This window comes from Salmo salar, chromosome 10 (genome assembly GCF_965601325.2).
Source record: "Salmo salar chromosome 10, fSalSal1, whole genome shotgun sequence".
Lineage (NCBI taxonomy): Eukaryota > Metazoa > Chordata > Actinopteri > Salmoniformes > Salmonidae > Salmo > Salmo salar.
Genome location: NC_138300.1, coordinates 45,907,501 through 45,931,040, shown reverse-complemented (window position 1 = coordinate 45,931,040; position 23,540 = coordinate 45,907,501). Strand labels below are relative to the sequence as shown.

General features: G+C 45.3%; 1 protein-coding gene across 6 annotated transcripts in view; it reads left to right on the top strand.

The window, feature by feature from the left end:
• Positions 1-23,540, top strand: part of dnajc6 (DnaJ (Hsp40) homolog, subfamily C, member 6) — a 75,480-nt gene that overhangs the window by 10,410 nt on the left and 41,530 nt on the right. For 5 of the 6 annotated variants that reach the window (XM_014123415.3, XM_014123412.3, XM_014123409.3 and 2 more), the window contains one exon: positions 9,929-10,079. In XM_014123415.3, the coding sequence (XP_013978890.1) occupies positions 9,929-10,079 (151 nt within the window). The remainder of the gene's footprint in view (positions 1-9,928; positions 10,080-23,540) is intronic. The other variant, XM_014123411.3, reaches the window with a different exon arrangement.

The following is a 23,540-nucleotide window of genomic DNA, read 5'->3' as shown; positions in this document are numbered from 1 at the left end:
TGACGTCACTTCAGTCCGCTGTAAATATTTAAGTCTTAAAGGAAAATTGTGCATCATACAGGGATCATTTCTGTATTTGGAAGTTACATTTCTTGATTACTGACAAGCAAAACATTTTGGGAACATGTCAACAATGGACTAATGAAACAAATGGCAAAATATAGTTTTTGGGTGGAGTTTAGTATTGTGCATATCTGCTGCTATATCAATTATGTTTTGTGGGTGTCTATCTCCCACATAGTCACTATTGATGTCAAGCTGCCTGTCCCTTCCAGACAGATTAATCATAGACTCTTGTCTTATCAGCAGCATCTATAATAAAGAGCTTAGAGCCTGTTTGTTGGGAAAGTTCCTGTTCCTGTTTGATCCACAACAGAGGCCCACATGTCACTACTGCAGTACACAGGTCTGTCTGTCTGTCTGTCTGTCTGTCTGTCTGTCTGTCTGTCTGTCTGTCTGTCTGTCTGTCTGTCTGTCTGTCTGTCTGTCTGTCTGTCTGTCTGTCTGTCTGTCTGTCTGTCTGTCTGTCTGTCTGTCCTGTCTGTCTGTCTGTCTGTCTGTCTGTCTGTCTGTGTCTCTCTGTGTCTGTCTGTGTCTCTCGCTGTCTCTCGCTGTCTCTCTCTGTCTCGCTCTGTCTGTCCTATTCACCCTGCACCGGATAGAAGGTATAAAGGATGAAGGTTGGGGCTGTTGAAGGAGAGAGAGAGGCACATTGAGACTGTGTCTGTATTGATCTCTCTGACCGGGGCCAAATCTCTTTCTGGGCCAGCGGCTCTCTGACTGGGCCTTTCTCTCACATCAGAGGTGCCTGACTGGAGCAGGGAGGATGGAAGGATGAACAGGAGGAGAGTGAGAGGGGGGCGTTTTGGTCGGAGTTCAGAGAGCAGTAACCAACTCTAAGGGATGGCTGTGGAGGAGGCTTTGAAGTGTTCCTCTAGCATTAAAAGAGGGACAAGCTGACTGGTTAAATAGTCTGAAGGAGGATGCTAAGTAATGCCCAAGAAGTACAATGAGTCTTAAAGCAACTGTCCAGTGAAAACTTCACTTTTAAAAGTTCATATTCTGTTAACTCATACCCAAATAATGTTGTTGACTCGTATTTGTGGCCAGTGCATAAGTTGGAGAAAAAACACTTAAAAAACCCTACAAACTTGTATCTCAAATAGACTGTTTAAAAAATGTTTTCTATTTCCTGCATATATCCCGCCTCATTGTCTGAGCTGACCAATCAGCAGTCTACTCACATGAATATTTTTAATGACCAGATTACACCCACACCATTCTGTTGTTGGGTATGCCCACACCATTCCAACACAGAAAAGCTGCTTTTAACATATTTAATAAACATTTTCGAAGGAAAAGTCTTTCACTCATTTTATAATTACACTACATTACCAAAAGTATGTGGACACCTGCTTGTCAAACATATCATTCCAAAATCATGGGCATTAATATGGAGTTAGACCCCCCTTTGCTGCTATAACAGCCCCAACTCTTCTAGGAAGGCTTTCCACTAGATGTTGGAACATTGCTGCGGGTACTTGCTTCCATTCAGCCACAAAAGCATTACTGAGGTCGGGCACTGATGTTGGGCGATTAGACCTGGCTCGCAGTCGGTGTTGCAATTCATCCAAAAGGTGTTAGATGGGGTTGAGGTCAGAGCTCTGTGCTCTGTGCTGGCCAGTCAAGTTCTTCCACACTGATCTCGACAAACCATTTTTGTGTGGGTCTAGCTTTGTGCACGGGGGCATTGTCATGCTGAAACAGGAAAGGACCTTCCCCAAACTGTTGCCACTAAAGTTGGAAGCACAGAATCGTCTTGAATGGGTTTCCATGGCCGAGCTGCCTCACACTAGCCTAAGCTCACCATGCGCAATGCCAAGCATCGGCTGGAGTGGTGTAATGGTTTGCCGCCATTGGACTCTCGAGCAGTGGAAATGCGTTCCCTGGAGTGATGAATCATGCTTCACCATCTGGCCAACGAATCTGGGTTTGGTGGATAACAGGAGAATGCTACCTGCCCAATATAAGATGGTGCCGACAGACATGGAAGCCCTTCTAGCTCCTAAGCAACTTTGCAGTATTTTGTTTTTTTGTATGTTATATCTTACATTATTAGCCCACAATGTTTTTTTTGTGTATTTACATACAGACGGAAAGAAATCTTGGATATCAGAGTGGCGGTAACTCACCAGCATTATGACCAGGAATACGACTTTCCCGAATTGCATCCTTTGTTCGTACCCCCCAGGGCAACTGAACTTATCCCAGAGGCTGCTCCAAGATGCTGCTGGCGGAGAAGAGGTATTCAGAATGGACTTCTAGTCTGACTCAGGAGACGTGCACACCATCCACCGCTTCCGAGGATATTACTCACGGACACAGTGAATGAGTTCATCAGGAAGTGTATAGGGGATGTTGTTCCCACTGTGACTATTAAAACCTACCCAAACCAGATAGACGGTACAGTTGAAGTAGACGTACAGTTGAAGTTGGAAGTTTACATACACTTAGGTTGGAGTCACTAAAACTCGTTTTTCAACCACTCCACAAATTTCTTGTTAACAAACTATAGTTTTGGCAAGTCAGTTAGGACATCTACTTTGTGCATGACACAAGTAATTTTTCCAACAATTGTTTACAGACAGATTATTTCACTTATAAATTCACTGTATCACAATTTCAGTGGGTCAGAAGTCTACATACACTAAGTTGACTGTGCCTTTAAACAGTTTGGAAAATTCCATAAAATGATATCATGGCTTTAGAAGCTTCTGATAGGCTAATTGACATAATTTGAGTCAATTGGAGGTGTACTTGTGGATGTATTTCAAGGCCTACTTTCAAACTCAGTGCCTCTTTGCTTGACATCATGGGAAAATCAAAAGAAATCAGCCAAATAATTGAAGACCTCCACAAGTCTGGTTAATCCTTGGGAGCAATTTCCAAATGCCTGAAGGTACCACGTTCATCTGTACAAACAATAGTATGCAAGTATAAACACCATGGGACCACGCAGCCATCATACCGCTCAGGAAGGAGACGCGTTCTGTCTCCTTGAGATGAATGTACTTTGGTGCGAAAAGTGCAAATCAATCCCAGAACAACAGCAATGGACCTTATGAAGATGCTGGAGGAAACAGGTACAAAAGCATATATATCCACAGTAAAATTAGTCCTATAATCGACATAACCTGAAAGGCCGCTCAGCAAGGAAGAAGCCACTGCTCAAAAACCGCCATAAAAAAGCCAGACTACGGTTTGCAACTGCACATGGGGACAAAGATTGTACTTTTTGGAGATATGTCCTCTGGTCTGATGAAACAAAAATAGAATTGTTTGGCCATAATGACCATTGTTATGTTTGGAAGAAAAAGGGGGAGCGTCAGGCGGTGGGTGTAGCTGCTACATGAAGTCAGGTGCAGGAGTGCAGAGATGAGTGAACAATGCACTTTACTTAAGAAATAGCACACAGTACACATACCAATGTGCGAACAATACCCCTCCCACTCCACGAGGTACTGAAGGCCCCTTGCCCGATGCCTCGAGTCCAGTATAGATCGAACTGAATACGCCGGTGCCCCCTCGATGTGCAGAGGGGGCGGAGGAACCTCCCGCACCTCAGACTCCTGGAGCGGACCAGCCACCACCGGCCTGAGGAGAGACACATGGAACGAGGGGTTAATACGGTAATCGGGGGGAAGCTGTAACCTGTAACATACCTCGTTCAGTCTCCTCAGGACTTTAAATGGCCCCACAAACCGCGGACCCAGCTTCCGGCAGGGCAGGCGGAGGGGCAGGTTTTGGGTCGAGAGCCAGACCCGGTCCCCTGGTGCGAACACCGGGGCCTCACTGCGGTGACGGTCTGCGCTGGATTTCTGGCGCAGCATGGCCCGCTGAAGGTGAACATGAGCGGCGTCCCATGTCTCCTCCGTGCGCCTGAACCAGTCGTCCACCGCAGGAGCCTCGATCTGGCTCTGATGCCAAGGCGCCAGAACCAGCTGGTACTCCAGTATGCACTGTAAGGGGGAGAGGTTAGTGGAAGAGTGGCGGAGCGAGTTCTGGGCCATCTCTGCCCAGAGCACGAACGCCGCCCACTCCCCCGGCCGGTCCTGGCAATAAGACCTCAGAAACCTACCCACATCCTGGTTCACTCTCTCCACCTGCCCGTTACTCTCGGGGTGAAAACCCCAGACGTTCCATGAACGCCCTCCAGACCCTGGACGTGAACTGGGGACGCCGATCAGACACTATATCCTCAGGCACCCCGTAGTGCCGGAAGACGTGTGTAAACAAGGCCTCCGCAGTCTGTAGGGCCGTAGGGAGACTGGGCAAAGGGAGGAGACAACAGGACTTAGAAAAACGATCCACAACGACCAGAATCGTGGTATTACCCTGAGAGGGAGGAAGATCGGTCAGGAAATCCACCGACAGGTGCGACCACGACCGTTGTGGAACGGGTAAGGGTTGTAACTTACCTCTGGGCAGGTGCCTAGGAGCCTTGCACTGGGTGCACACCGAGCAGGAGGAAACATAAACCCTCATGTCCTTAGCCAAAGTGGGCCACCAGTACTTCTCACTAAGACCGCGCACCGTCCGACCGATACCAGGATGACCAGAGGAGGGTGACGTGTGGGCCCAATAGATCAGCCGGTCGCGGACAGCAGACTGAACGTGCAGACGCCCAGCTGGACACTGGAGGGGAGCGGGCTCTGTACGTAACGCCTGCTCAATGTCCGCATCCAGCTCCCACACGACCGGCGCTACCAGGCAGCAGGCCGGGAGTATGATCCATGAGCCGCTCCTCTGTGTCATACAGCCAGGATAGTGCGTCTGCCTTCACATTTTGGGAACCTGGTCTGTAGGACAGGGTAAACACAAAACGGGTAAAAAACATGGCCCACCTTGCCTGAAGAGGATTCAGTCTCCTCGCTGCCCGGATATACTCCAGTTTGCGGTGGTCAGTCCAGATGAGAAAAGGGTGTTTAGCCCCCACAAGCCTATGTCTCCACGCCTTCAAGGCTTTCACCACAGCCAACAACTCCCGGTCCCCCACATCATAGTTCTGCTCCGCCGGGCTGCATTTCTTCGAGAAGAAAGCACAGGGGCGTAGTTTCGGTGGCATGCCCGAGCGCTCCTATCCCAGCCTTGGACGCGTCCACCTCCGCAATGAACGCCAAAGAAGGATCCGGATGGGCCAGCACGGGAGTGGAGATAAACAGAGCGCTTAGGTGACCAAAAGCCCTGTCCGCCTCAGCCGACCACTGCAAACGTACATGACCCCCCTTCAGCAGTGAGGTAATGGGAGTCGTCACCTGGCCAAAACCCCGGATAAACCTCTGGTAGTAATTAGCAAACCCTAAAAACCGCTGCACCTCCTTTACCGTGGTGGGAGTCGGCCAATTACGCATGGCTGAAATGCGGTCACTCTCCATCTCCACCCCTGAGGTGGAAATGCGGTACCCTAGGAAGGAGACGGCCTGCTGGAAGAACAGGCATTTCTCAGCCTTGATGTACAGGTCATGCTCCAACAATCGTCCAAGCACCCTGCGCACCAGGGACACATGCTTGGCGCATGTAACGGAGTATATCAGAATGTCATCAATATACACCACTACACCCTGCCCATGCAGGTCCCTGAAAATCTCGTCTACAAAGGCTTGGAAAACTGATGGAGCATTCATCAACCTGTACAGCATGATGAGGTACTCATAATGCCCTGAGGTGGTACTGAACGCCGTCTTCCACTCATCAGACCTCCCTCCTTCTTCTTCACAAAAAAGAAACTCGAGGAGGCGGGTGAAGTGGAAGACCGAATGTACCAGTGACGCGGGGATTCAGAGACATATGTCTCCATAGCCGCCGTCTCCGCTTGTGACAGGGGATACACATGACTCCTGGGAAGTGCGGCGTCTACCAGTAGATTTATCACACAATCCCCCTGTCGATGGGGTGGTAATTGAGTCGCCTTCTTCTTACAGAAGGCGAGAGCCAAATCGGCATATTCAGGGGGAATGCGCACGGTGGAGACCTGGTCTGTACTTTCCACCGTAGTAGCACCAACTGAAACCCTAAACACCTCCCCGAGCACTCTCGTGACCACCCCGTGAGAGCCCTCCGTTGCCACGAAACAGTGGGATCATGACAGACTAACCAGGGTAGGCCTAGCACCACGGGAAATGCAGGAGAATCAATAAGGAAGAGACTGATTCTCTCCTTATGACCCTCCTGCGTCACCATGCCCAGGGGCGTGGTGACCTCTCTAATCAACCCGGACCCTAATGGTCTACTGTCTTGGGCGTGAACTGGGAAGGGCATATCCACAGGAACAATGGGGATCCCTAATTTATGGGCAAATGATCTGTCAATGAAATTCCCAGCTGCGCCTGAATCGACGTGCGCCTTATGCTGGGAATGTGGGGAAAACTCAGGAAAAGTAATGTTCAAAAACATGTAGGCAACAGAGAGCTCTGGGTGAGCATGTTGCCGGCTCACCTGGGGTGACGCGAGAGCTGCCTCGACTCCCAGAGGAACCTCCCCAGCACCGACCGGCAGTGTGCCCACTGCGGCCACTGATGGTGCATGAAACGGAACCTCCTCCAGTCTCCCTAAGTGCAGCACCTCCCAGCTCCATGGGTGTCGGAGCGGTGGTGCTGGGGGATGGAACCGACAGACCCCGATCTGGACGTCCGCGAGCAGCAAGCAGGTTATCCAACCGAATGGACAGGTCCACTAGCTGGTCGAAAGTGAGGGTGGTGTCCCTGCAGGCCAACTCCCGACGGACGTCCTCGCGCAAACTGCAACGATAGTGGTCGATCAGGGCCCTGTCGTTCCATCCCACGCCAGCGGCCAGGGTCCGTAAGTCAGAGCAGAGACGAGTGAACAACTTAAGAAAAAGCACACAGTACACATACCAATGTGCGAACAATAACGGTTGCCATAAAGCACGGGTGAAAACAGCACCCGGAAAAAACAGCCGGAAATGTACCGACCTGAACAATAAACAATCACACACAAAGACATGGGGGAAACAGAGGGTTAAATACATGACCAGTAATTGGGAAATGAAAACCAGGTGTGTGGGAAACAAAGACAAAACCAATGGAAAATGAAAAGTAGATCGGCGATGGCTAGAAGACCGGCGACGTCGACCGCCGAGCACCGCCCGAACAAGGAGAGGAACCGACTTCGGCGGATGTCGTGACAGGGAAGCTTGCAAGTCAAAGAACACCATCCCAACCGTGAAGCACGGGGGTGGCAGCATCATATTGTGGGGGTGCTTTGCTGCAGGAGGGACTGGTGCACTTCACAAAATAAATAGCATCATGAGGGAGGAAAATTATGTGGATATATTGAAGCAACATCGCAAGACATCAGTCAGGAAGTTAAGCTTCGTTGCAAATGGGTCTTCCAAATGAACAATGACCCCAAGCATACTTCCAAAGTTATGGCAAAATGGCTGAAGGACAACGAAGTCAAGGTATTGGAGAGGCCATCACAAAGCAATGACCTCAATCCTATAGAAAATGTATGGGCAGAACTGAAAAATCGTGTGCGAGCAAGAAACCCTACAAACCTGACTCAGTTACACCAGCTCTATCAGCAGGAATGGGCCGAAATTCACCCAACTTATTGTGGGAAGCTTGTGGAAGGCTACCCGAAACGTTTGACCCAAGTTAAACAATTTAAAGGCAATGTTACCAAATACTAATTGAGTGTATGTAAACTTCTGACCCACTGGGAATGTGATGAAATAAATAAAAGCTGAAATAAATAATTCTCTCTACTATTATTCTGACATTTCACATTGTTAAAATAATTGGTGATCCTAACTGACCTAAAACAGGGAATATTTACTAGGATTAAAAGTCAGGAATTGTGAAAAACTGAGTTGAAATGTATTTGGCTAAGGTGTATGTAAACTTCCTACTTCAGCTCTATGTGGCAGGGTCTAGAGACAATCATGGATTACAAAGGGAAAACCAGCCATGTCGCGGACACACGACTTGCTTAACTAGAACTAGAACACACCGTTAGAACTAAGAATTAGAATTCTATCACACCCTTAGAATGAGGAATTAGAACTCTATCACACTGTTAGAACTAAGAGTTATAATTCTATCACACCCTTAGAACTAAGAATTAGAATTCTATCACACCGTTAGAACTAAGAATTAGAATTTTATCACACCCTTAGAACTAAGAATTAGAATTCTATCACACACTTAGAACTAAGAATTAGAATTCTATCACACCCTTAGAATTAGGAATTAGAACTCGATCACACCCTTAGAATTAGGAATGAGAACTCGATCACGCACTTCATTTAGGATATAGAATGCTGTGTTTACTCAACTTGGCTTTAAACACAAGCATATTCAGGTGGAATTGGAAATAATTCTGCCTGTCAGATACCAGACACCTCTTAGGAGTGTTGGCAGTCTGAATTTAGAGTTGAAGGAGAAGAGGGAGAGACATATTTCTGCATCATCAGTGTGTTGGAGAAGGTTAGCAATCTCTCTCATTTAGCAGTGGCGTTTCACAATGAGATTGCTGAATGAATCCTGTCGACAGTCTCAAGTGCCTGTGTCTCGAAAAGAGGCTTGCTGGCTATCACTCTCACTCTAACTGTGTGTGTCTGCGTGCGTGGATGCCTTTGTGTGGTATGGTAAAGCTGTTTTCCCCACACAACTATCACACACACACACACACACACACACACACACACACACACACACACACACACACACACACACACACACACACACACACACACACACACACACACACACACACACACACACACACACACACACACACACACACACACACACACACACTTTTATCAGGACATAAAGGCAGCACTCCATTTCAGTAGGAATTCCCATAAAATGTCCCTTTTACCAACATGATGGATTTACTGTCTTCTGAGACTCCATTAAATGTGTTGCAATCAATTCAAAGGAATTCAGTCAGTGCACACTCAGGTGCCTCCTAGATGCCAGAATGGAGCCCCTGCTCAGGCTTAATCACCCACTTGAAGCTGTCCTTTGCTTGATTGATAAGCTCTTAGATTTAAATTGCTCTGTAAAGACCATAGAGCTACAGCACTTGATAACTACTGTCAAAGACCTTCTATAGCGGAACACTGTGTGTTGAGGCTCTGAGGTTTGTGTTAATGATAGTAGTGATGGTTGTAGTTTTTATTTTTATTTAATAACCTTTATTTATCAAGGAAATCCAAGTGAGATCAGGAGACCTCTTTTATAAGGGGGACCTGACCATGTCCTCCATCTCCAGATATGGACGCCAACAATGGAGGAGGGTTGCTGCTGGACATGGTGGAGGGCTGAGCTGGCAAGTAGTGATAATGGTAGTGGTGGTGGTAGAAGTGGTAGTGGTGGTAGTGATAGTAGTAGTGGTGGTGGTGGTAGTGGTAGTGGTGGTAGTGATAGTAGTAGTGGTGGTGGTGGTAGTGGTAATAGTTGTGGTGGTGGTGGTAGTGGCAGTGGGAGCTCGGTGCCACGTGCTTTGTACAGATGGATGGGATGGAGAAGGGAGGAGTGTGCTTAGACCAGGTTGCTGAGTCAGATATAGGACTTGGGTGAGGTCCAAGAGGAGTGCTTTCTCTTGAAGTAGCACAGTACCACAGTTGACTGCAGTTCTCTCGCTCTCTTTCTTCAGCAGTTTATCAGTCCAGTTAGTGTGCTTGTTACTGTATATGTTGTATGTTGTCTCTGCGCCCATGTTGTTATATTTGTTTGTCTGTGCTGTACTGCATATAGTGTGTCTCTACATGCATCTACATGTCTGTCTCCATCTGTCTCCTTTCCGTCTGACTCCGTCTGTCTCGCTCTGTCTCGCTCTGTCTCTGTCTACATTCTCAGTGTGTTTCTGTGTGTTTCTCCTTTCATTCTTAATTGTAAAGGTCCTCCATCTCCAGATATGGACGCAAACTATGGCGGAGGCCTGCTGGACATGGTGAAGGGCGGAGCCGGCAAGTTCTTCAGCAACTTCAAGGATAACCTGAAGGACACTCTAAAGGACACCTCCACCAAAGTAATGCACCAGGTGGCCACGTAAGTCCCAACAACCACCCCCATCCCCTTTCCCTGTACCTTTCCTGATCCCAGAACACTACCTATCCCCTGGCTCTGGCAAGGGGATAGGCTGGGGTAAGTTGACATGCCCCTGCCCCTGCCAATAGCTCTGTTATAGCTAATCTCCACATATGAAAACATACTATAATGTATACTATGTTAGGAATACTATAGTTTTCACTGTAGTGTTTTTGCTGACTGAAGACCTCTTTTACAAGGGAGACCTGACTTAAGTGTATGTCCGTTTATACTATAGTATAAATAATGTAGTATACAAAAAGAGTAGTATGTACTATAGTAATTAATGTAGTGTTTTTGCAGACTGTAGTATTTAATGTAGTGTTTTTGTGGACATGACTAGTATTTACTGTAGTGTTTTTGTGGACATGACTGTAGTATTTATTGTAGTATTTTTGTGGACATGACTGTAGTATTTACTAAAGTGTTTTTGTTTTATTATGTTTGGCACTTGAAGTGGAAGCCTACTGGAGAAATACTAAAGAGCAAATGTTTCATAACCTGTAGGTAGGTAGGACTGGGTTCTGAATGAGGAGTTCATAGCTTCTGCTCTTTTTCTATAACCATAGGGAACACAATATAGGGCCTATACTTGGCATGTAGGTTTCTCACTTACGGGGGGCACAAATTGGGAAATGGGGGAGGGGAAAGGACAAATTTAAAGTGTAGTATTTAGTATAGTTATTTTTGTTGTTGTGTTTTTGTAGATATTTCTGTAGTATTTACTACAGATTTTCTTTGTAGAGAATGCTGAAGTATTTACTATACTATTCTGCAGTATACAACAAAATTAAATACTAAGTACTACAGTCGTGGCCGAAAGTTTTGGGAATGACACAAATATTAATTTCCACAAAGTTTGCTGCTTCAGTGTCTTTAGATATTTTTGTCAGATAATTGAAGTATAATTGCAAGCATTTCATAAGTGTCAAAGGGCTTTTATTGACAATTACATGAAGTTGATGCAAAGACTCAATATTTGCAGTGCCCTGGCATGCTGTCAATTAACTTCTGGGCCACATCCTGACTGATGGCAGCCCATTCTTGCATAATCAATGCTTGGACTTTGTCAGAATTTGTGGGGTTTTGTTTGTCCACCCACCTCTTGAGGATTGACTACAAGTTCTCAATGGGATTAAGGTCTGGGGAGTTTCCTGGCCATGGACCCAAAATATCGATGTTTTGTTCCCCGAGCCACTTAGTTATCACTTTTGCCTTATGGCAAGATGCTCCATCATGCTGGAAAAAACATTGTTCGTCATCAAACTGTTCCTGGATGGTTGGGAGAAGTTGCTCTCGGAGGATGTGTTGGTACCATTCTTTATTCATGGCTGTGTTCTTAGGCAAAATTGTGAGTGAGCCCACTCCCTTGGCTGAGAAGCAACCCCACACATGAATGGTCTCAAGATGCTTTACTGTTGGCATGACAAAGGACTGATGGTAGCGCTCACCTTGTCTTCTCCGGACAAGCTTTTTTCCGGATGCCCCAAACAATCGGAAAGGGGATTCATCAGAGAAAATGACTTTACCCCAGTCCTCAGCAGTCCAATCCCTGTACCTTTTGCAGAATATCAGTCTGTCCCTGATGTTTTTCCTGGAGAGAAGTGGCTTCTTTGCTGCCCTTCTTGACACCTTCACACCTGCCTGCTGCCATTCCTGAGCAAGCTCTGCACTGGTGGTGCCCCGATCCCGCAGCTGAATCAACGTTAGGAGACAGTCCTGGCGCTTGCTGGACTTTCTTGGGTGCCCTGAAGCCTTCTTCACAACAATTGAACCGCTCTCCTTGAAGTTCTTGATGATCCAATAAATGGTTGATTTAGGTGCAATCTTTCTGGCAGCAATATCCTTGCCTGTGAAGCCCATTTTGTGCAAAGCAATGATGACGGCACGTGTTTCCTTGCAGGAAACCATGGTTGACAGAGGAAGAACAATGATTCCAAGCACCACCCTCCTTTTGAAACTTCCAGTCAGTTATTCGAACTCAATCAGCATGACAGAGTAATCTCCAGCCTTGTCCTCGTCAACACTCACACCTGTGTTAACGAGAGAATCACTGACATGATGTCAGCTGGTCCTTTTGTGGCAGGGCTGTAATGCAGTGGAAATGTTTTTGGGGGATTCAGTTCATTTGCATGGCAAAGAGGGACTTTGCAATTAATTACAATTCATCTGATCACTCTTCATAACATTCTGGAGTATATGCACATTGCCATCATACAAACTGAGGCAGCAGACTTAGTGAAAATTTATATTTGTGTAATTCTCAAAACTTTTGGCCATGACTGTACACATGACCGAGAGATTCTACAGTGTGTAGTATAGTATTCTACAGTATACTACAGTTTACTACAGAATTCTATATTAAGTACATTAGTATTCTATAGTAAACTGAAGTATTTTTTATGTGGGTCTATGCAATGGTGTCTATTGTCTAAGGCTAGAAATATCACTGCCTCCCCTCCCACCTAAGTCTGACCCAGGTCTGGCTCCCATGCTAGACTGACTCATAGGGTGGTAAATTAGATTACAAAGTTTTTTTTTACTGACCATTGCCAGCCAGTACTTTTTAAAAATGCAAAAAAAATGTTTTTTTTTTGTTGAAAAGGCAAGCTGTCTACTTATGAGAGATATACAGGTGGTGGGAGTTGTAGTTCATGTGTGTAGTTCTAATGAAACAGTTGGAAATTTTCAGCGTCGTGCTTCTTCTTGGCCGTCAAATTAGTTGAATACCGGCATATGGTAGGTAAATTCACTCTGAAACACGTATGCATTTTAATATACAGTGTATCTTAAATTACCATGTTTTTATGACTTTGAAGATGCAAATGTGAGGTTTGTTCTTAGCCTACAAAATGAGGATCCAGGAAGTGCCACTTTCTTACCGTATAGCGCTCTGAGACTGAGCCTAGTAGCGCTTTGTGTGCCTGCTAGGCTCTAGTATGAGAGGAGGAGACTGTGTTAACACCCAGCTGAGATCTTTACATGTCATCCCCTGGTTGCCGGGGTTCCTTGAGCTGTGAAACATGGAATGGAGTAACAATGCCCGGGCTGATTACACACACAGAGATACACCGCTATGGTTCTACAGTTACATTACAGCAACAATGAGATAACACTTTAGACTATATTGCCACTGTTATACACTTAAGCAATAAGGCACGAGGGGCTGTGGTATGTGGCTCCGCCTTGTGTCGTGCCAAGAACAGCCCTTAGCCGTGGTATATTGGCCATATACCACAAAGCCCGAGGTGCCTCATTGCTATTATAAACTGGTTACCAACCTAATTAGAGCAATAAAAATAAATGCTTTGTCATACCCACGGTATACGGTGTGATATACCACGGCTGTCAGCCAATCAGCATTCAGGGCTCGAACCACCCAGTTTATAATGAGAGGTATTCTTTGAACTGTATCTATATCTGAGATAAAATATTAGCTAATCAGATAGCTGATAGAAAAGACTAGAGTGAAAACAGAGAAGGGGAGGAACAGTAGAAGGGGTGTACAGGGATGAAGGACAGGCGGGGGAGAGGAATGAAGGAGAGAGAGGCTGTCGAGTTTGGCACCGCTGGGTCCTGAGAGAGAGTATTTCTGCACAGGCGTCTTCACCAGACACACAAAGGGGCCTCTGTACTGTCTGACAGTGAGCAGGCCTCTCGAGCCTCACGCCTTGTCCACACACTCTCTCGTTAACACTGCCATACACACACACACACACACACACACACACACACACACACACACACACACACACACACACACACACACACACACACACACACACACACACACACACGCTTGTTTTTTAGCCAGTAGCACACTCCAACACTCAAGACACTTCCTGACGGGCCACCCCAGGTGGTAAGGGTAGGCAACAACAGATCTGCCACGCTGATCCTCAACACGGGGGCCCCTAAGGGGTGTGTGCTTAGTCCCCTCCTGTACTCCCTGTTCACAGTGGTAGGCCCGATTACCGACATTATAGGGAGGAGGTCAGAGACCTGGCCGTGTGGTACCAGGACAACAACTTCTCCCTCAACGTGATCAAGACCGGAGATGATCGTGGACTACAGGAAAAGGAGGGCCGAGTACGCCCCTATTCTCTCGCTGTATTGGAACAGGTTGAGAGCTTCAAGTTCCTTGGTGTCCACATCACCAACAAACTATCATGGTCCAAACACATCAAGACAGTCATGAAGAGGGCACGACAACTCCTGTTCCCCCTCAGGAGACTGAAATATTTGGAATGTGTCCTCAGATCCTCATTGCTCTTTTGCACCCCAGTATCTCTACTTGCACATCATCATCTGCACATCTATCACTCCAGTGTTAATGCTAATTGTAATTATTTCGCCTCTATGACCTATTTATTGCCTTACCTCCCTAATCTTCTACATTTGCACACACTGTACATTGATTTTTCTATTGTGTTATTAACTGTACGTTTGTTTATGTGTAACTCTGTGTTGTTGTTTTTGTCGCACTGCTTTGCTTTATCTTGGCCAGGTCGCAGTTGTAAATGAGAACTTGTTCTCAACTGGCCTACCTGGTTAAATAAAGGTGAAATATTTTTTTTTCAATAAAATAAAACCCAGGACCTCTACCATGTGGTGCCAGAGGAAGGCCCTAAGAATTGCCAAAGACTCCAGCCACCCTAGTCATGGACTGTTCTCTCTGCTACTGTACGGCAAGCGGTACGGGAGCGCCCAGTCTAGGTCCAAAAGGCTTCTTAACAGCTTCTTCCCCCCTGAGCCATAAGACTGCGAAACAGCTAAACAAATGGCTACCCAGATTATTTGCAATGACCCCCCCCCCCCTTTTTTTAAACTGCTGCTACTCTCTGTTTATTATCTATGAATAGTCACTTTACCCCTACTTACATGTACACTACCGTTCAAAAGTTTGTGGTCACTTAGAAATGTCCTTGTTTTTGAAAGAAGAGCTACTTTTTTTCCCATTAAAATAACATCAAATTGATCAGAAATACAGTGTAGACATTGTTAACCTGTTTGGGATAGGGGGCAGTATTTTCACGTCTGGATAAAAAACGTACCCGATTTAATCTGGTTATTACTCAGGTTTTGGCCTGCCATATGAGTTCTGTTATACTCACAGACACCATTCAAACAGTTTTAGAAACTTTATGGTGTTTTCTATCCAAAGCCAATAATTATATGCATATTCTAGTTACTGGGCAGGAGTAGTAACCAGATTAAATCGGGTACATTTTTTATCCAGCCGTGCAAATACTGCCCCCTATCCCCAACAGGTTAAGTACTTTACACCACTGATCCTTTTTCTTTCCTTACCACTCTTCACTTGAACGTCACAAATCTTCTGTTGTCTATTGTCTTCTCACATTTTCCCCTGTGTGCTCTGCTGTTCTGCTCTCTTCCTCTTCTCCTCTGTTTTCTGTTTGTCTCTCCTCTCCTGTGTGAATAATGTATAGCAGTTCATTGTGCCAGATACTCAGAGCACTGCTGATACACAGGGATTAATTTCACCCAGGAAAAACAGGCCATGACCAAAAATAACTTCTAGACATCAGGACTGAGATTACTCACCACGGACTAGCAGAATCCTTTTTCTTCTTTCACGACTCTTGACGAGCCCGAGGCGGAGGATATACGGCTCCCTCGGGAACAGGCCCCAACCCCAGTGATCTGCGTGAAGAGGAGGTGAGACCGGAGGGCTGGCTGCCTTCTGAGAAGTCGGAGGCGATCGAATAAACCCCCACTCCCCTCAATTCTGCTAGCAAACATGCAATCTTTGGACAATAAAATTGACGAGTTATTGGGAAGATTAAACTACCAACAGGACATTAAAAACTGTAACATCTTATACTTCACGGAGTCGTGGCTGAACGAGGACAATATCAACATACGATGCACCGGCAGGATTGAACAGCGGCGTCTGGTAAGACAAGGGGCAGCGGTCTATGTATTTTTGTAAACAACAGCTGGTGCACGATATCTAAGGAAGTCTCGAGCTATTGCTCGCCTGAGGTAGAGTTTCTCATAATAAGCTGCAGACCACATTACCTATCGAGAGAGTTTTCATCTATATTCTTTGTAGCTGTTTACATACAGTGAGGGAAAAAAGTAAAAAGCCTCCTGAGATGTGTGCAAATCTGGTGGCCAAATACAAGAAACGTCTGACCTCTGTGATTGCCAACAAGGGTTTTGCCACCAAGTACTATGTCATGTTTTGCAGAGGGGTCAAATACTTATTTCCCTCATTAAAATGCAAATCAATTTATAACATTTTTGACATTTTTGACATGCATTTTTCTGGATTTTTTTGTTGTTGTTATTCTGTTCAAATAAACCTACCATTAAAATTATAGACTGATCATTTCTTTGTCAGTGGGCAAACGTACAAACTCAGCAGGGGATCAAATACTTTTTTCCCTCACTGTACCACCACAGTCAGAGGCTGGCACTAAGATAGCATTGAATGAGCTGTATTCCGCCATAAGCAAACAAGAAGTCTCACCCAGAGGCGGCGCTCCTAGTAGCCGGGGACTTTAATGCAGGGAAACTTAAATCAGTTTTACCAAATTTCTATCAGCATGTTAAATGTGCAACCAGAGGAAAAATAACTCAGGGCCACCTATACTCCACACATAGAGATGCATACAAAGCTCTCCCTCACCCTCCATTTGGCAAATCTGACCATAATACCATCGTCCTGATTCCTGCTTACAAGCAGTATAAGCACCAGTGACTAGATCAATACAAAAGAGGTCAGATGAAGCAGATGCTAAGCTACAGGACTGTTTTGCTAGCACAGACTGGAATATGTTCCAGGATTCCTCCAATGGCATTGAGGAGAACACCACATCTGTCATTGGCTTCATCAATAAGTGCATCGATGACGTCGTCCCCACAGTGACCGTATGTACATACCCCAACCAGAAGCCATGGATTACCGGCAGCATCCGCACTGAGCTAAAGGCTAGAGCTGCCGCTTAAACGGAGCGGGACTCTAACCCGGAAGCTTATAAGAAATCCCGCTATGCCCTCCGACGAACCATCAAACAGGCAAAGCGTCAATACAGGATTAAGATCGAGTCGTACTACACCTACTCTGACGCTCGTCGAATGTGGCAGGGCCTACATACCATTACAGACTACAAAGGGAAGCACAACCGAGAGCTGCGCAGTGACACGAGCCTACCGGATGAGCTAAACTACTTCTATGCTCGCTTCAAGGCAAATAACACTGAAACATGCATGAGAGCGCCAGCTGTACCGGAAGATTGTGTGATCACACTCTGCAGCCGATGTGAGTAAGACCTTTAGACGGGTCAACATTTACAAGGTCGCAGGGCCAGACGGATTACAGGACGTGTACTGCGAGCATGCGCTGACCAACTAGCAAGTGTCTTCACTGACATTTTAAACCTCTCCCTGTCTGAGTCTGTAATACCAAAATGTTTTAAGCAGAACACTAAGGTAACCTGCCTAAATGACTACCGACCTGTAGCACTCACATCTGTAGCCATGAAGTACTTTGAAAGGCTGGTTATGGCTCACATCAACACCATTATCCTAGAAAACTTAGACCCACTCCAATTTGAATACTGTCCTAACAGATCCACAGATGATGCTATCTCTATTGCACTCCACACTGCCCTTTCCCACCTGGACAAAAGGAACACCTATGTGAGAATGCTATTCATTGACTACAGCACAGCGTTCAACACCATAGTGCCCTCAAAGCTCATCAATAAGCTAAGGACTCTGGGACTAAACACCTCCCTCTGCAACTGGATTCTGGACTTCCTGACGGGCCACCCCCAGGTGGTAAGGGTAGGTAACAACACATCCGCCACGCTGATCCTCAACACGGGCCCCTCAGGGGTGCGTGCTCAGCCCCCTCCTGTACTCCCTGTTCACTCATGACTGCACGGCCAGGCACGACTCCAACACCATCATTAAATTTGTTGATGACACAACAGTGGTAGGCCTGATCCCCGACAACAACGAGACAGCCTATAGGGAGGAGGTCAGAGAATAGAAGACTGAAAAGATTTGGCATGGGTCCTCAGATCCTCAAAAGGTTATACAGCTGCACCATTGAGAGCATCCTGACGGGTTGCTTCACTGCCTGGTATGGCAACTGCTCAGCCTCCGACCGCAACGCACTACAGAGGGTAGTGCGAACGGCCCAGTACATCACTGGGGCCAAGCTTCCTGCCATCCAGGACCTCTATACCAGGCGGTGTTAGAGGAAGGCCCTAAAAATTGTCAAAGACTACAGCCACCCTAGTCATAGACTGTTCTCTCTGCTACCACACTGCAAGCGGTACCGGAGCGTCAAGTCTAGGTCCAAGAGGCTTATAAACAGCTTCTACTCCCAAGCCATAAGACTCCTGAACATCTAGTCAAATGGCTACCCAGACTATTTGCATACCCTGTGAATTTCTAAACTTTGCCTCTGAAGTCTGATACAGTTTATGTCTGATATTCCAATTAAGATTCTGTGTAATTATTGAGGTAAAATTCAAGAAGAGAAAAACCCTTTAATCAACCACACAAGTTTTCTTTCACCCAACACCATGTTCCCTAGACCAAATGCAGTTGTGACAGGCAGACTGACTTTGCATGGTACTATGGTGTGATAAGAGTGTCTGCTAAATGAACTAAATATGAATGTACAGTGCCTTCAGAAAATATTCACACCCCTTGACCTTTTCCACATTTGTTTCGCAAAGACGGGCACCTATAAGTAGATGGGTATCCCTTTGAGCATGGTTAAGTTATTAATTACACTTTGGATGGTGTATAAATACACCCAGTCACTACAAAGATACAGGTGTCCTTACTTACTGAGTTTCTGGTGAGGAAGGAAACCTCTAAGGGATTTCGCCATGAGGCCAATGGTGATTTTAAAACTGAGAATAGATCAACAACATTATAGTTACTCCACAATACTAACCTACATGACAGAGTGAAAAGAAGGAAACCTGTACAGAATAAAATTATTCCCAACTATGCATCCTGTTTGCAATATGGCACTAAAGTAAAACTGCAAAAAAAGTAACTTTATGTCCTGAATACAAAGTGTTATGTTTTGGGCAAATCCAACAACACATAACTGAGTAGCACTCTTCATATGTTCAAGCACAGTGGTGGATGCATCATGTTATGGGTATAATTGTCATCGGCAAGGACTAGGGCGTTTTGTAGGATAAAAAGAAACAGAATAGAGCTAAGCATAGGCAAAATCCTAGAGGAAAACCTGGTTAAGTCTGGTTTCCAACAGACACTGGGAGACAAATTCACCTTTCAGCAGGACAATAACCTAATATACACTGGAGTTGCTTCCCAAGATGTCATTGAATGTTCCTGAGTGGCCTAGTTACAGTTTGACTTAAATCGGCTTGAAAATCTATGGCAAGACTTGAAAATGGCTGTCTAGCAATGATCAACAACCAACTTGACAGAGCTTGAAGAATTAAAAAAATAATAGTGTGCAAATATTATACAATCCAGGCGTGCAAAGCTCTTATAGACTTCCCCAGAAAGACTCACAGCTGTAATCGCTGCCAAAGGTGTGATTCTAAGATATATTGACTCGGAAGTGTGAATACTTACTCTATGTACAATAAATTAGATTCCTGTATTTCATTTTCAATACATTTGCAAAGATTTATAAAAACCTGTTTTAACTTTTTCATTATGAGGTATTGTGTGTAAATGGGTGAGAATAAAAATATATTTAATCCATTTTGAATTCAGGCAGTAACAGAACAAAATGTGGAATAAGTCAAGGGGTATGAATACTTTCTGAAGTCACTGTATATGTAAAAATGAACAGTTGCAAAGCATTCTTTTTATTATTCTAATGAGCTCCTCCCCAGAACAAGGTCAATAATAATCCCCAGAGTGCTTTGCATTTCATTTTGGTATCTGCATTTTCACATTTACATTTTGATCATTTAGCAGACGTTGTTGCTGTTTGGCCGGCTACTTGCAAATGTATTTTTGTATGTCAAAATACAAAATACATATATTTTAATTAAATACATAAAACATATACTTTTTTGTTTATTTTGATCTTTGTGATATTTTGTATTAGCATTTTCAGATTTTTGCCCATCCCTGGTCATGATGAGTACATATTGAAACCTAAGGAGTCACATGACCCCATCGTGGCCTGGGTTGAGCTAGGGTTATCTAGGTGACCGATATAAACGGGATGATAAGTGGGAGACCGGCACAGAGGAGAGCTGTAATGCAATGGCCACAGGGGTTTAACCCACTTACAGTGGTTTGCTTTGCTGTGTTGTGACCACACTGCTGAGTGTGTGAGGTATTGCACAGGAGACTCACTTACTGTTAGAGCACAGCTCTAATGTCTCTAATGTAATACAGCCAAGGGCAGCTGTAGCTCTCCTGGCCCAATGCATGCTTGTGTTTTTGTGTGTATCTGGCAGGGCACAGAATACAGTAGCCTATGCACCTGTGTATGTGTACATCTACCGCACCTCTCCTACCCTCACCAAGATACTAGCAAGTCTGTTTAGTGTCTACTGTAACGATCTGCTTCACAAGGGGAGTCAGGGTGCACACGCTCCAGCATCCAGTCAGAGGCTGCTTATCTGCATCGCTACAGCACCGCTGGCCTCATGCGACGATGCAACACAACACCTGCTTCTCCTGCTAAAATAGCCTGGGCTGGATCTGCAGTCCTGAAGCCATCAGTGGCGGTCGTTGCCGTTTTAAGATGAGGGAGGACAATTGTTTTTTTTATGAGCATGGCCTTATTTATATTACAGCAAGCATATTGGATCACTGTCATTCATATTCCATTCACCCAGCTCAATGTAACATCAATAAGTTAAGCTACTACATGATACTCAAATGTTCCCTATACCCATCATGAGGTTGCTACATCCTAGCCTAGGAATCAACGTTTACAACATAGGTGCATAAATTTGAGTAATCAAGGTCACAAACAGTGACACATTCAATACCGCCTTGCACACACTTGCCTGCATCTAGCTGATCTAGGATGTAATCATTATTCCAACAGTTGCGAACGAGAGATTCTGTTTCGTTCCGTTTGTTTCTGTTTTAAGAAATGTTTTTCAAGAGAATCGGTGGAATGAATACACCACTGGTCACAAGCAAACATAGTTCACTTTCATAGCAGCCACATACAAACCGCCTGATTACTTTGCTCATTGATGACACCATTGACGACACCATTCTGTATACATCTGGCCCTTCCTTGGACACTGTGTTAACAAACCTCCAAACGAGCTTCAATGCCATACAACACTCCTTCCGTGGCCTCCAACTGCTCTTAAATGCTAGTAAAACTAAATGCATGCTCTTCAACCGATTGCTGCCTGCTCCCGCCCGCCCGCCCGCCTAGCATCACTACTCTGGACAGTTCTGACTTAGAATATGTGGAGAACTACAAATACCTAGGTGTCTGGTTAGACTGTAAACTCTCCTTCCAGACTCACATTAAGCATCTCCATTCCAAAATTAAATCGAGAATCGGCTTCCTAATTCGCAAAACAAAGCATCCTTCACTCATGCTGCCAAACATACCCTCGTAAAACTGACCATCCTACCGATCCTTGACTTCGGCGATGTCATTTACAAAATAGCCTCCAACACTCCACTCAGCAAATTGGATGCAGTCTATCACATTGCCATGCGTTTTGTCACCAAATCCCCATATACCACCCACCACTGCGACCTGTATTCTCTCGTTGGCTGGCCCTCGTTACATATTCGTCGCCAAACCCACTGGCTCCAGGTCATCTATAAGACTTTGCTAGGTAAAGCCCTGCCTTATCTCAGCTCACTGGTCACCATAGCAGCACCCAACCGTAGCACGCGCTCCAGCAGGTATATTTCACTGGTCATCCCCAAAGCCAACACCCCCTTTGGCTGCCTTTCCTTCCAGTTCTCTGCTGCCAATGACTGGAACGAATTGCAAAAATCACTGAAGCTGGAAAATTATATCTCCCTCACTAACTTTAAGCGTCAGCTGTCAGAGCAGCTTACCGATCACTGTACCTGTACACAGCCCATCTGTAAATAGCACACCCAACTACCTCATCCCCATATTGTTATATTTCTTGTTGTTGCTCTTTTGCACCCCAGTATCTCTACTTGCACATTATCATCTGCACATCTATCACTCCAGTGTTAATGCTAAATTGTAATTATTTCGCCTCTATGGCCAATTTATTGCCTTACCTCACTAATCTTACTACATTTGCACACACTGTACATACATTTTTCTATTGTGTTATTGACTTGTATTAGTTTTGGTCAGGACGTGGCAGGTTTTTTGTGTGTTAAGTGTTGTGTTGGTGATTAGAACTCCCAATTGAAGGCAGGTGTGTTGAGTTGCCTTTGATTGGGAGTCCTATATAGGAGTGTGTGTTTTTCTTTGGGGTTGTGGGTAGTTGTTTTTGCATTGCGTTTTGTGTGCCTGCAAGACTGTTCCTGTCTTGTATATTGTTTTTGTCCGGTGGATGCTTTACTCTTTTGAATGAAAAAAAAAGAGTATCCACATACCCGCTGCGCCTTGGTCCATTTTTGAAGACAGCTGTGACAGAAACAAACATCTCTCTGGTAAGAAGAATGGCGGGGGTGTATGCCTTATGATTAACGAGTCGTGGTGTGATTATAACAACATACAGGAACTCAAGTCCTTTTGTTCACCTGACCTAGAATTCCTTACAATCAAATGCAGACTGCGTTATCTACCAAGAGAATGATCTTAGATTATAATCACAGCCGTGTTTATCCCCCCCAAACAGACACCTCGACTGCCCTGAAAGAACTTCATTGGACTCCATGTAAACTGGAAACCACATATCCTGATGCTGCATTTATTGTAGCTGGGGATTTTAACAAGGCTAATCTGAAAACAAGGCTGCCTAAATGTTATCAGCATATCGAATGCGCGACCCGGGCTGGCAAAATTCTGGATCATTGCTTCTCTAACTTCCGCGATGCATACAAAGCCCTCCCTCGCCCTCCTTTCGGCAAATCTGACCACGACTCAGTTTTGTTGCTCCCAGCCTATAGACAGAAACTAAAACAGGAAACGCCTGTGCTTAGGTCTGTTCAACACTGGTCCGACAAATCTGATTCCATGCTTCAAGAATGCTTCGAACACGTGGACTGGGATATGTTCCAGATTGCCTCAGACAACAACATTGATGTATACGCTGATTCTGTGAGAGAGTTTATTAGCAAGTGCATTGGTGATGTTGTACCCACGGTGACTATTAAAACTCTCCTGAACCAGAAACCGTGGATAGATGGCAGCATTTGCGCAAAACTGAAAGCGCGAACCACTGCTTTTAATCATGGCAAGGCGACCGGAAACATGACCGAATACAAACAGTGTAGCTATTCCATCCACCAGGCAATCAAACA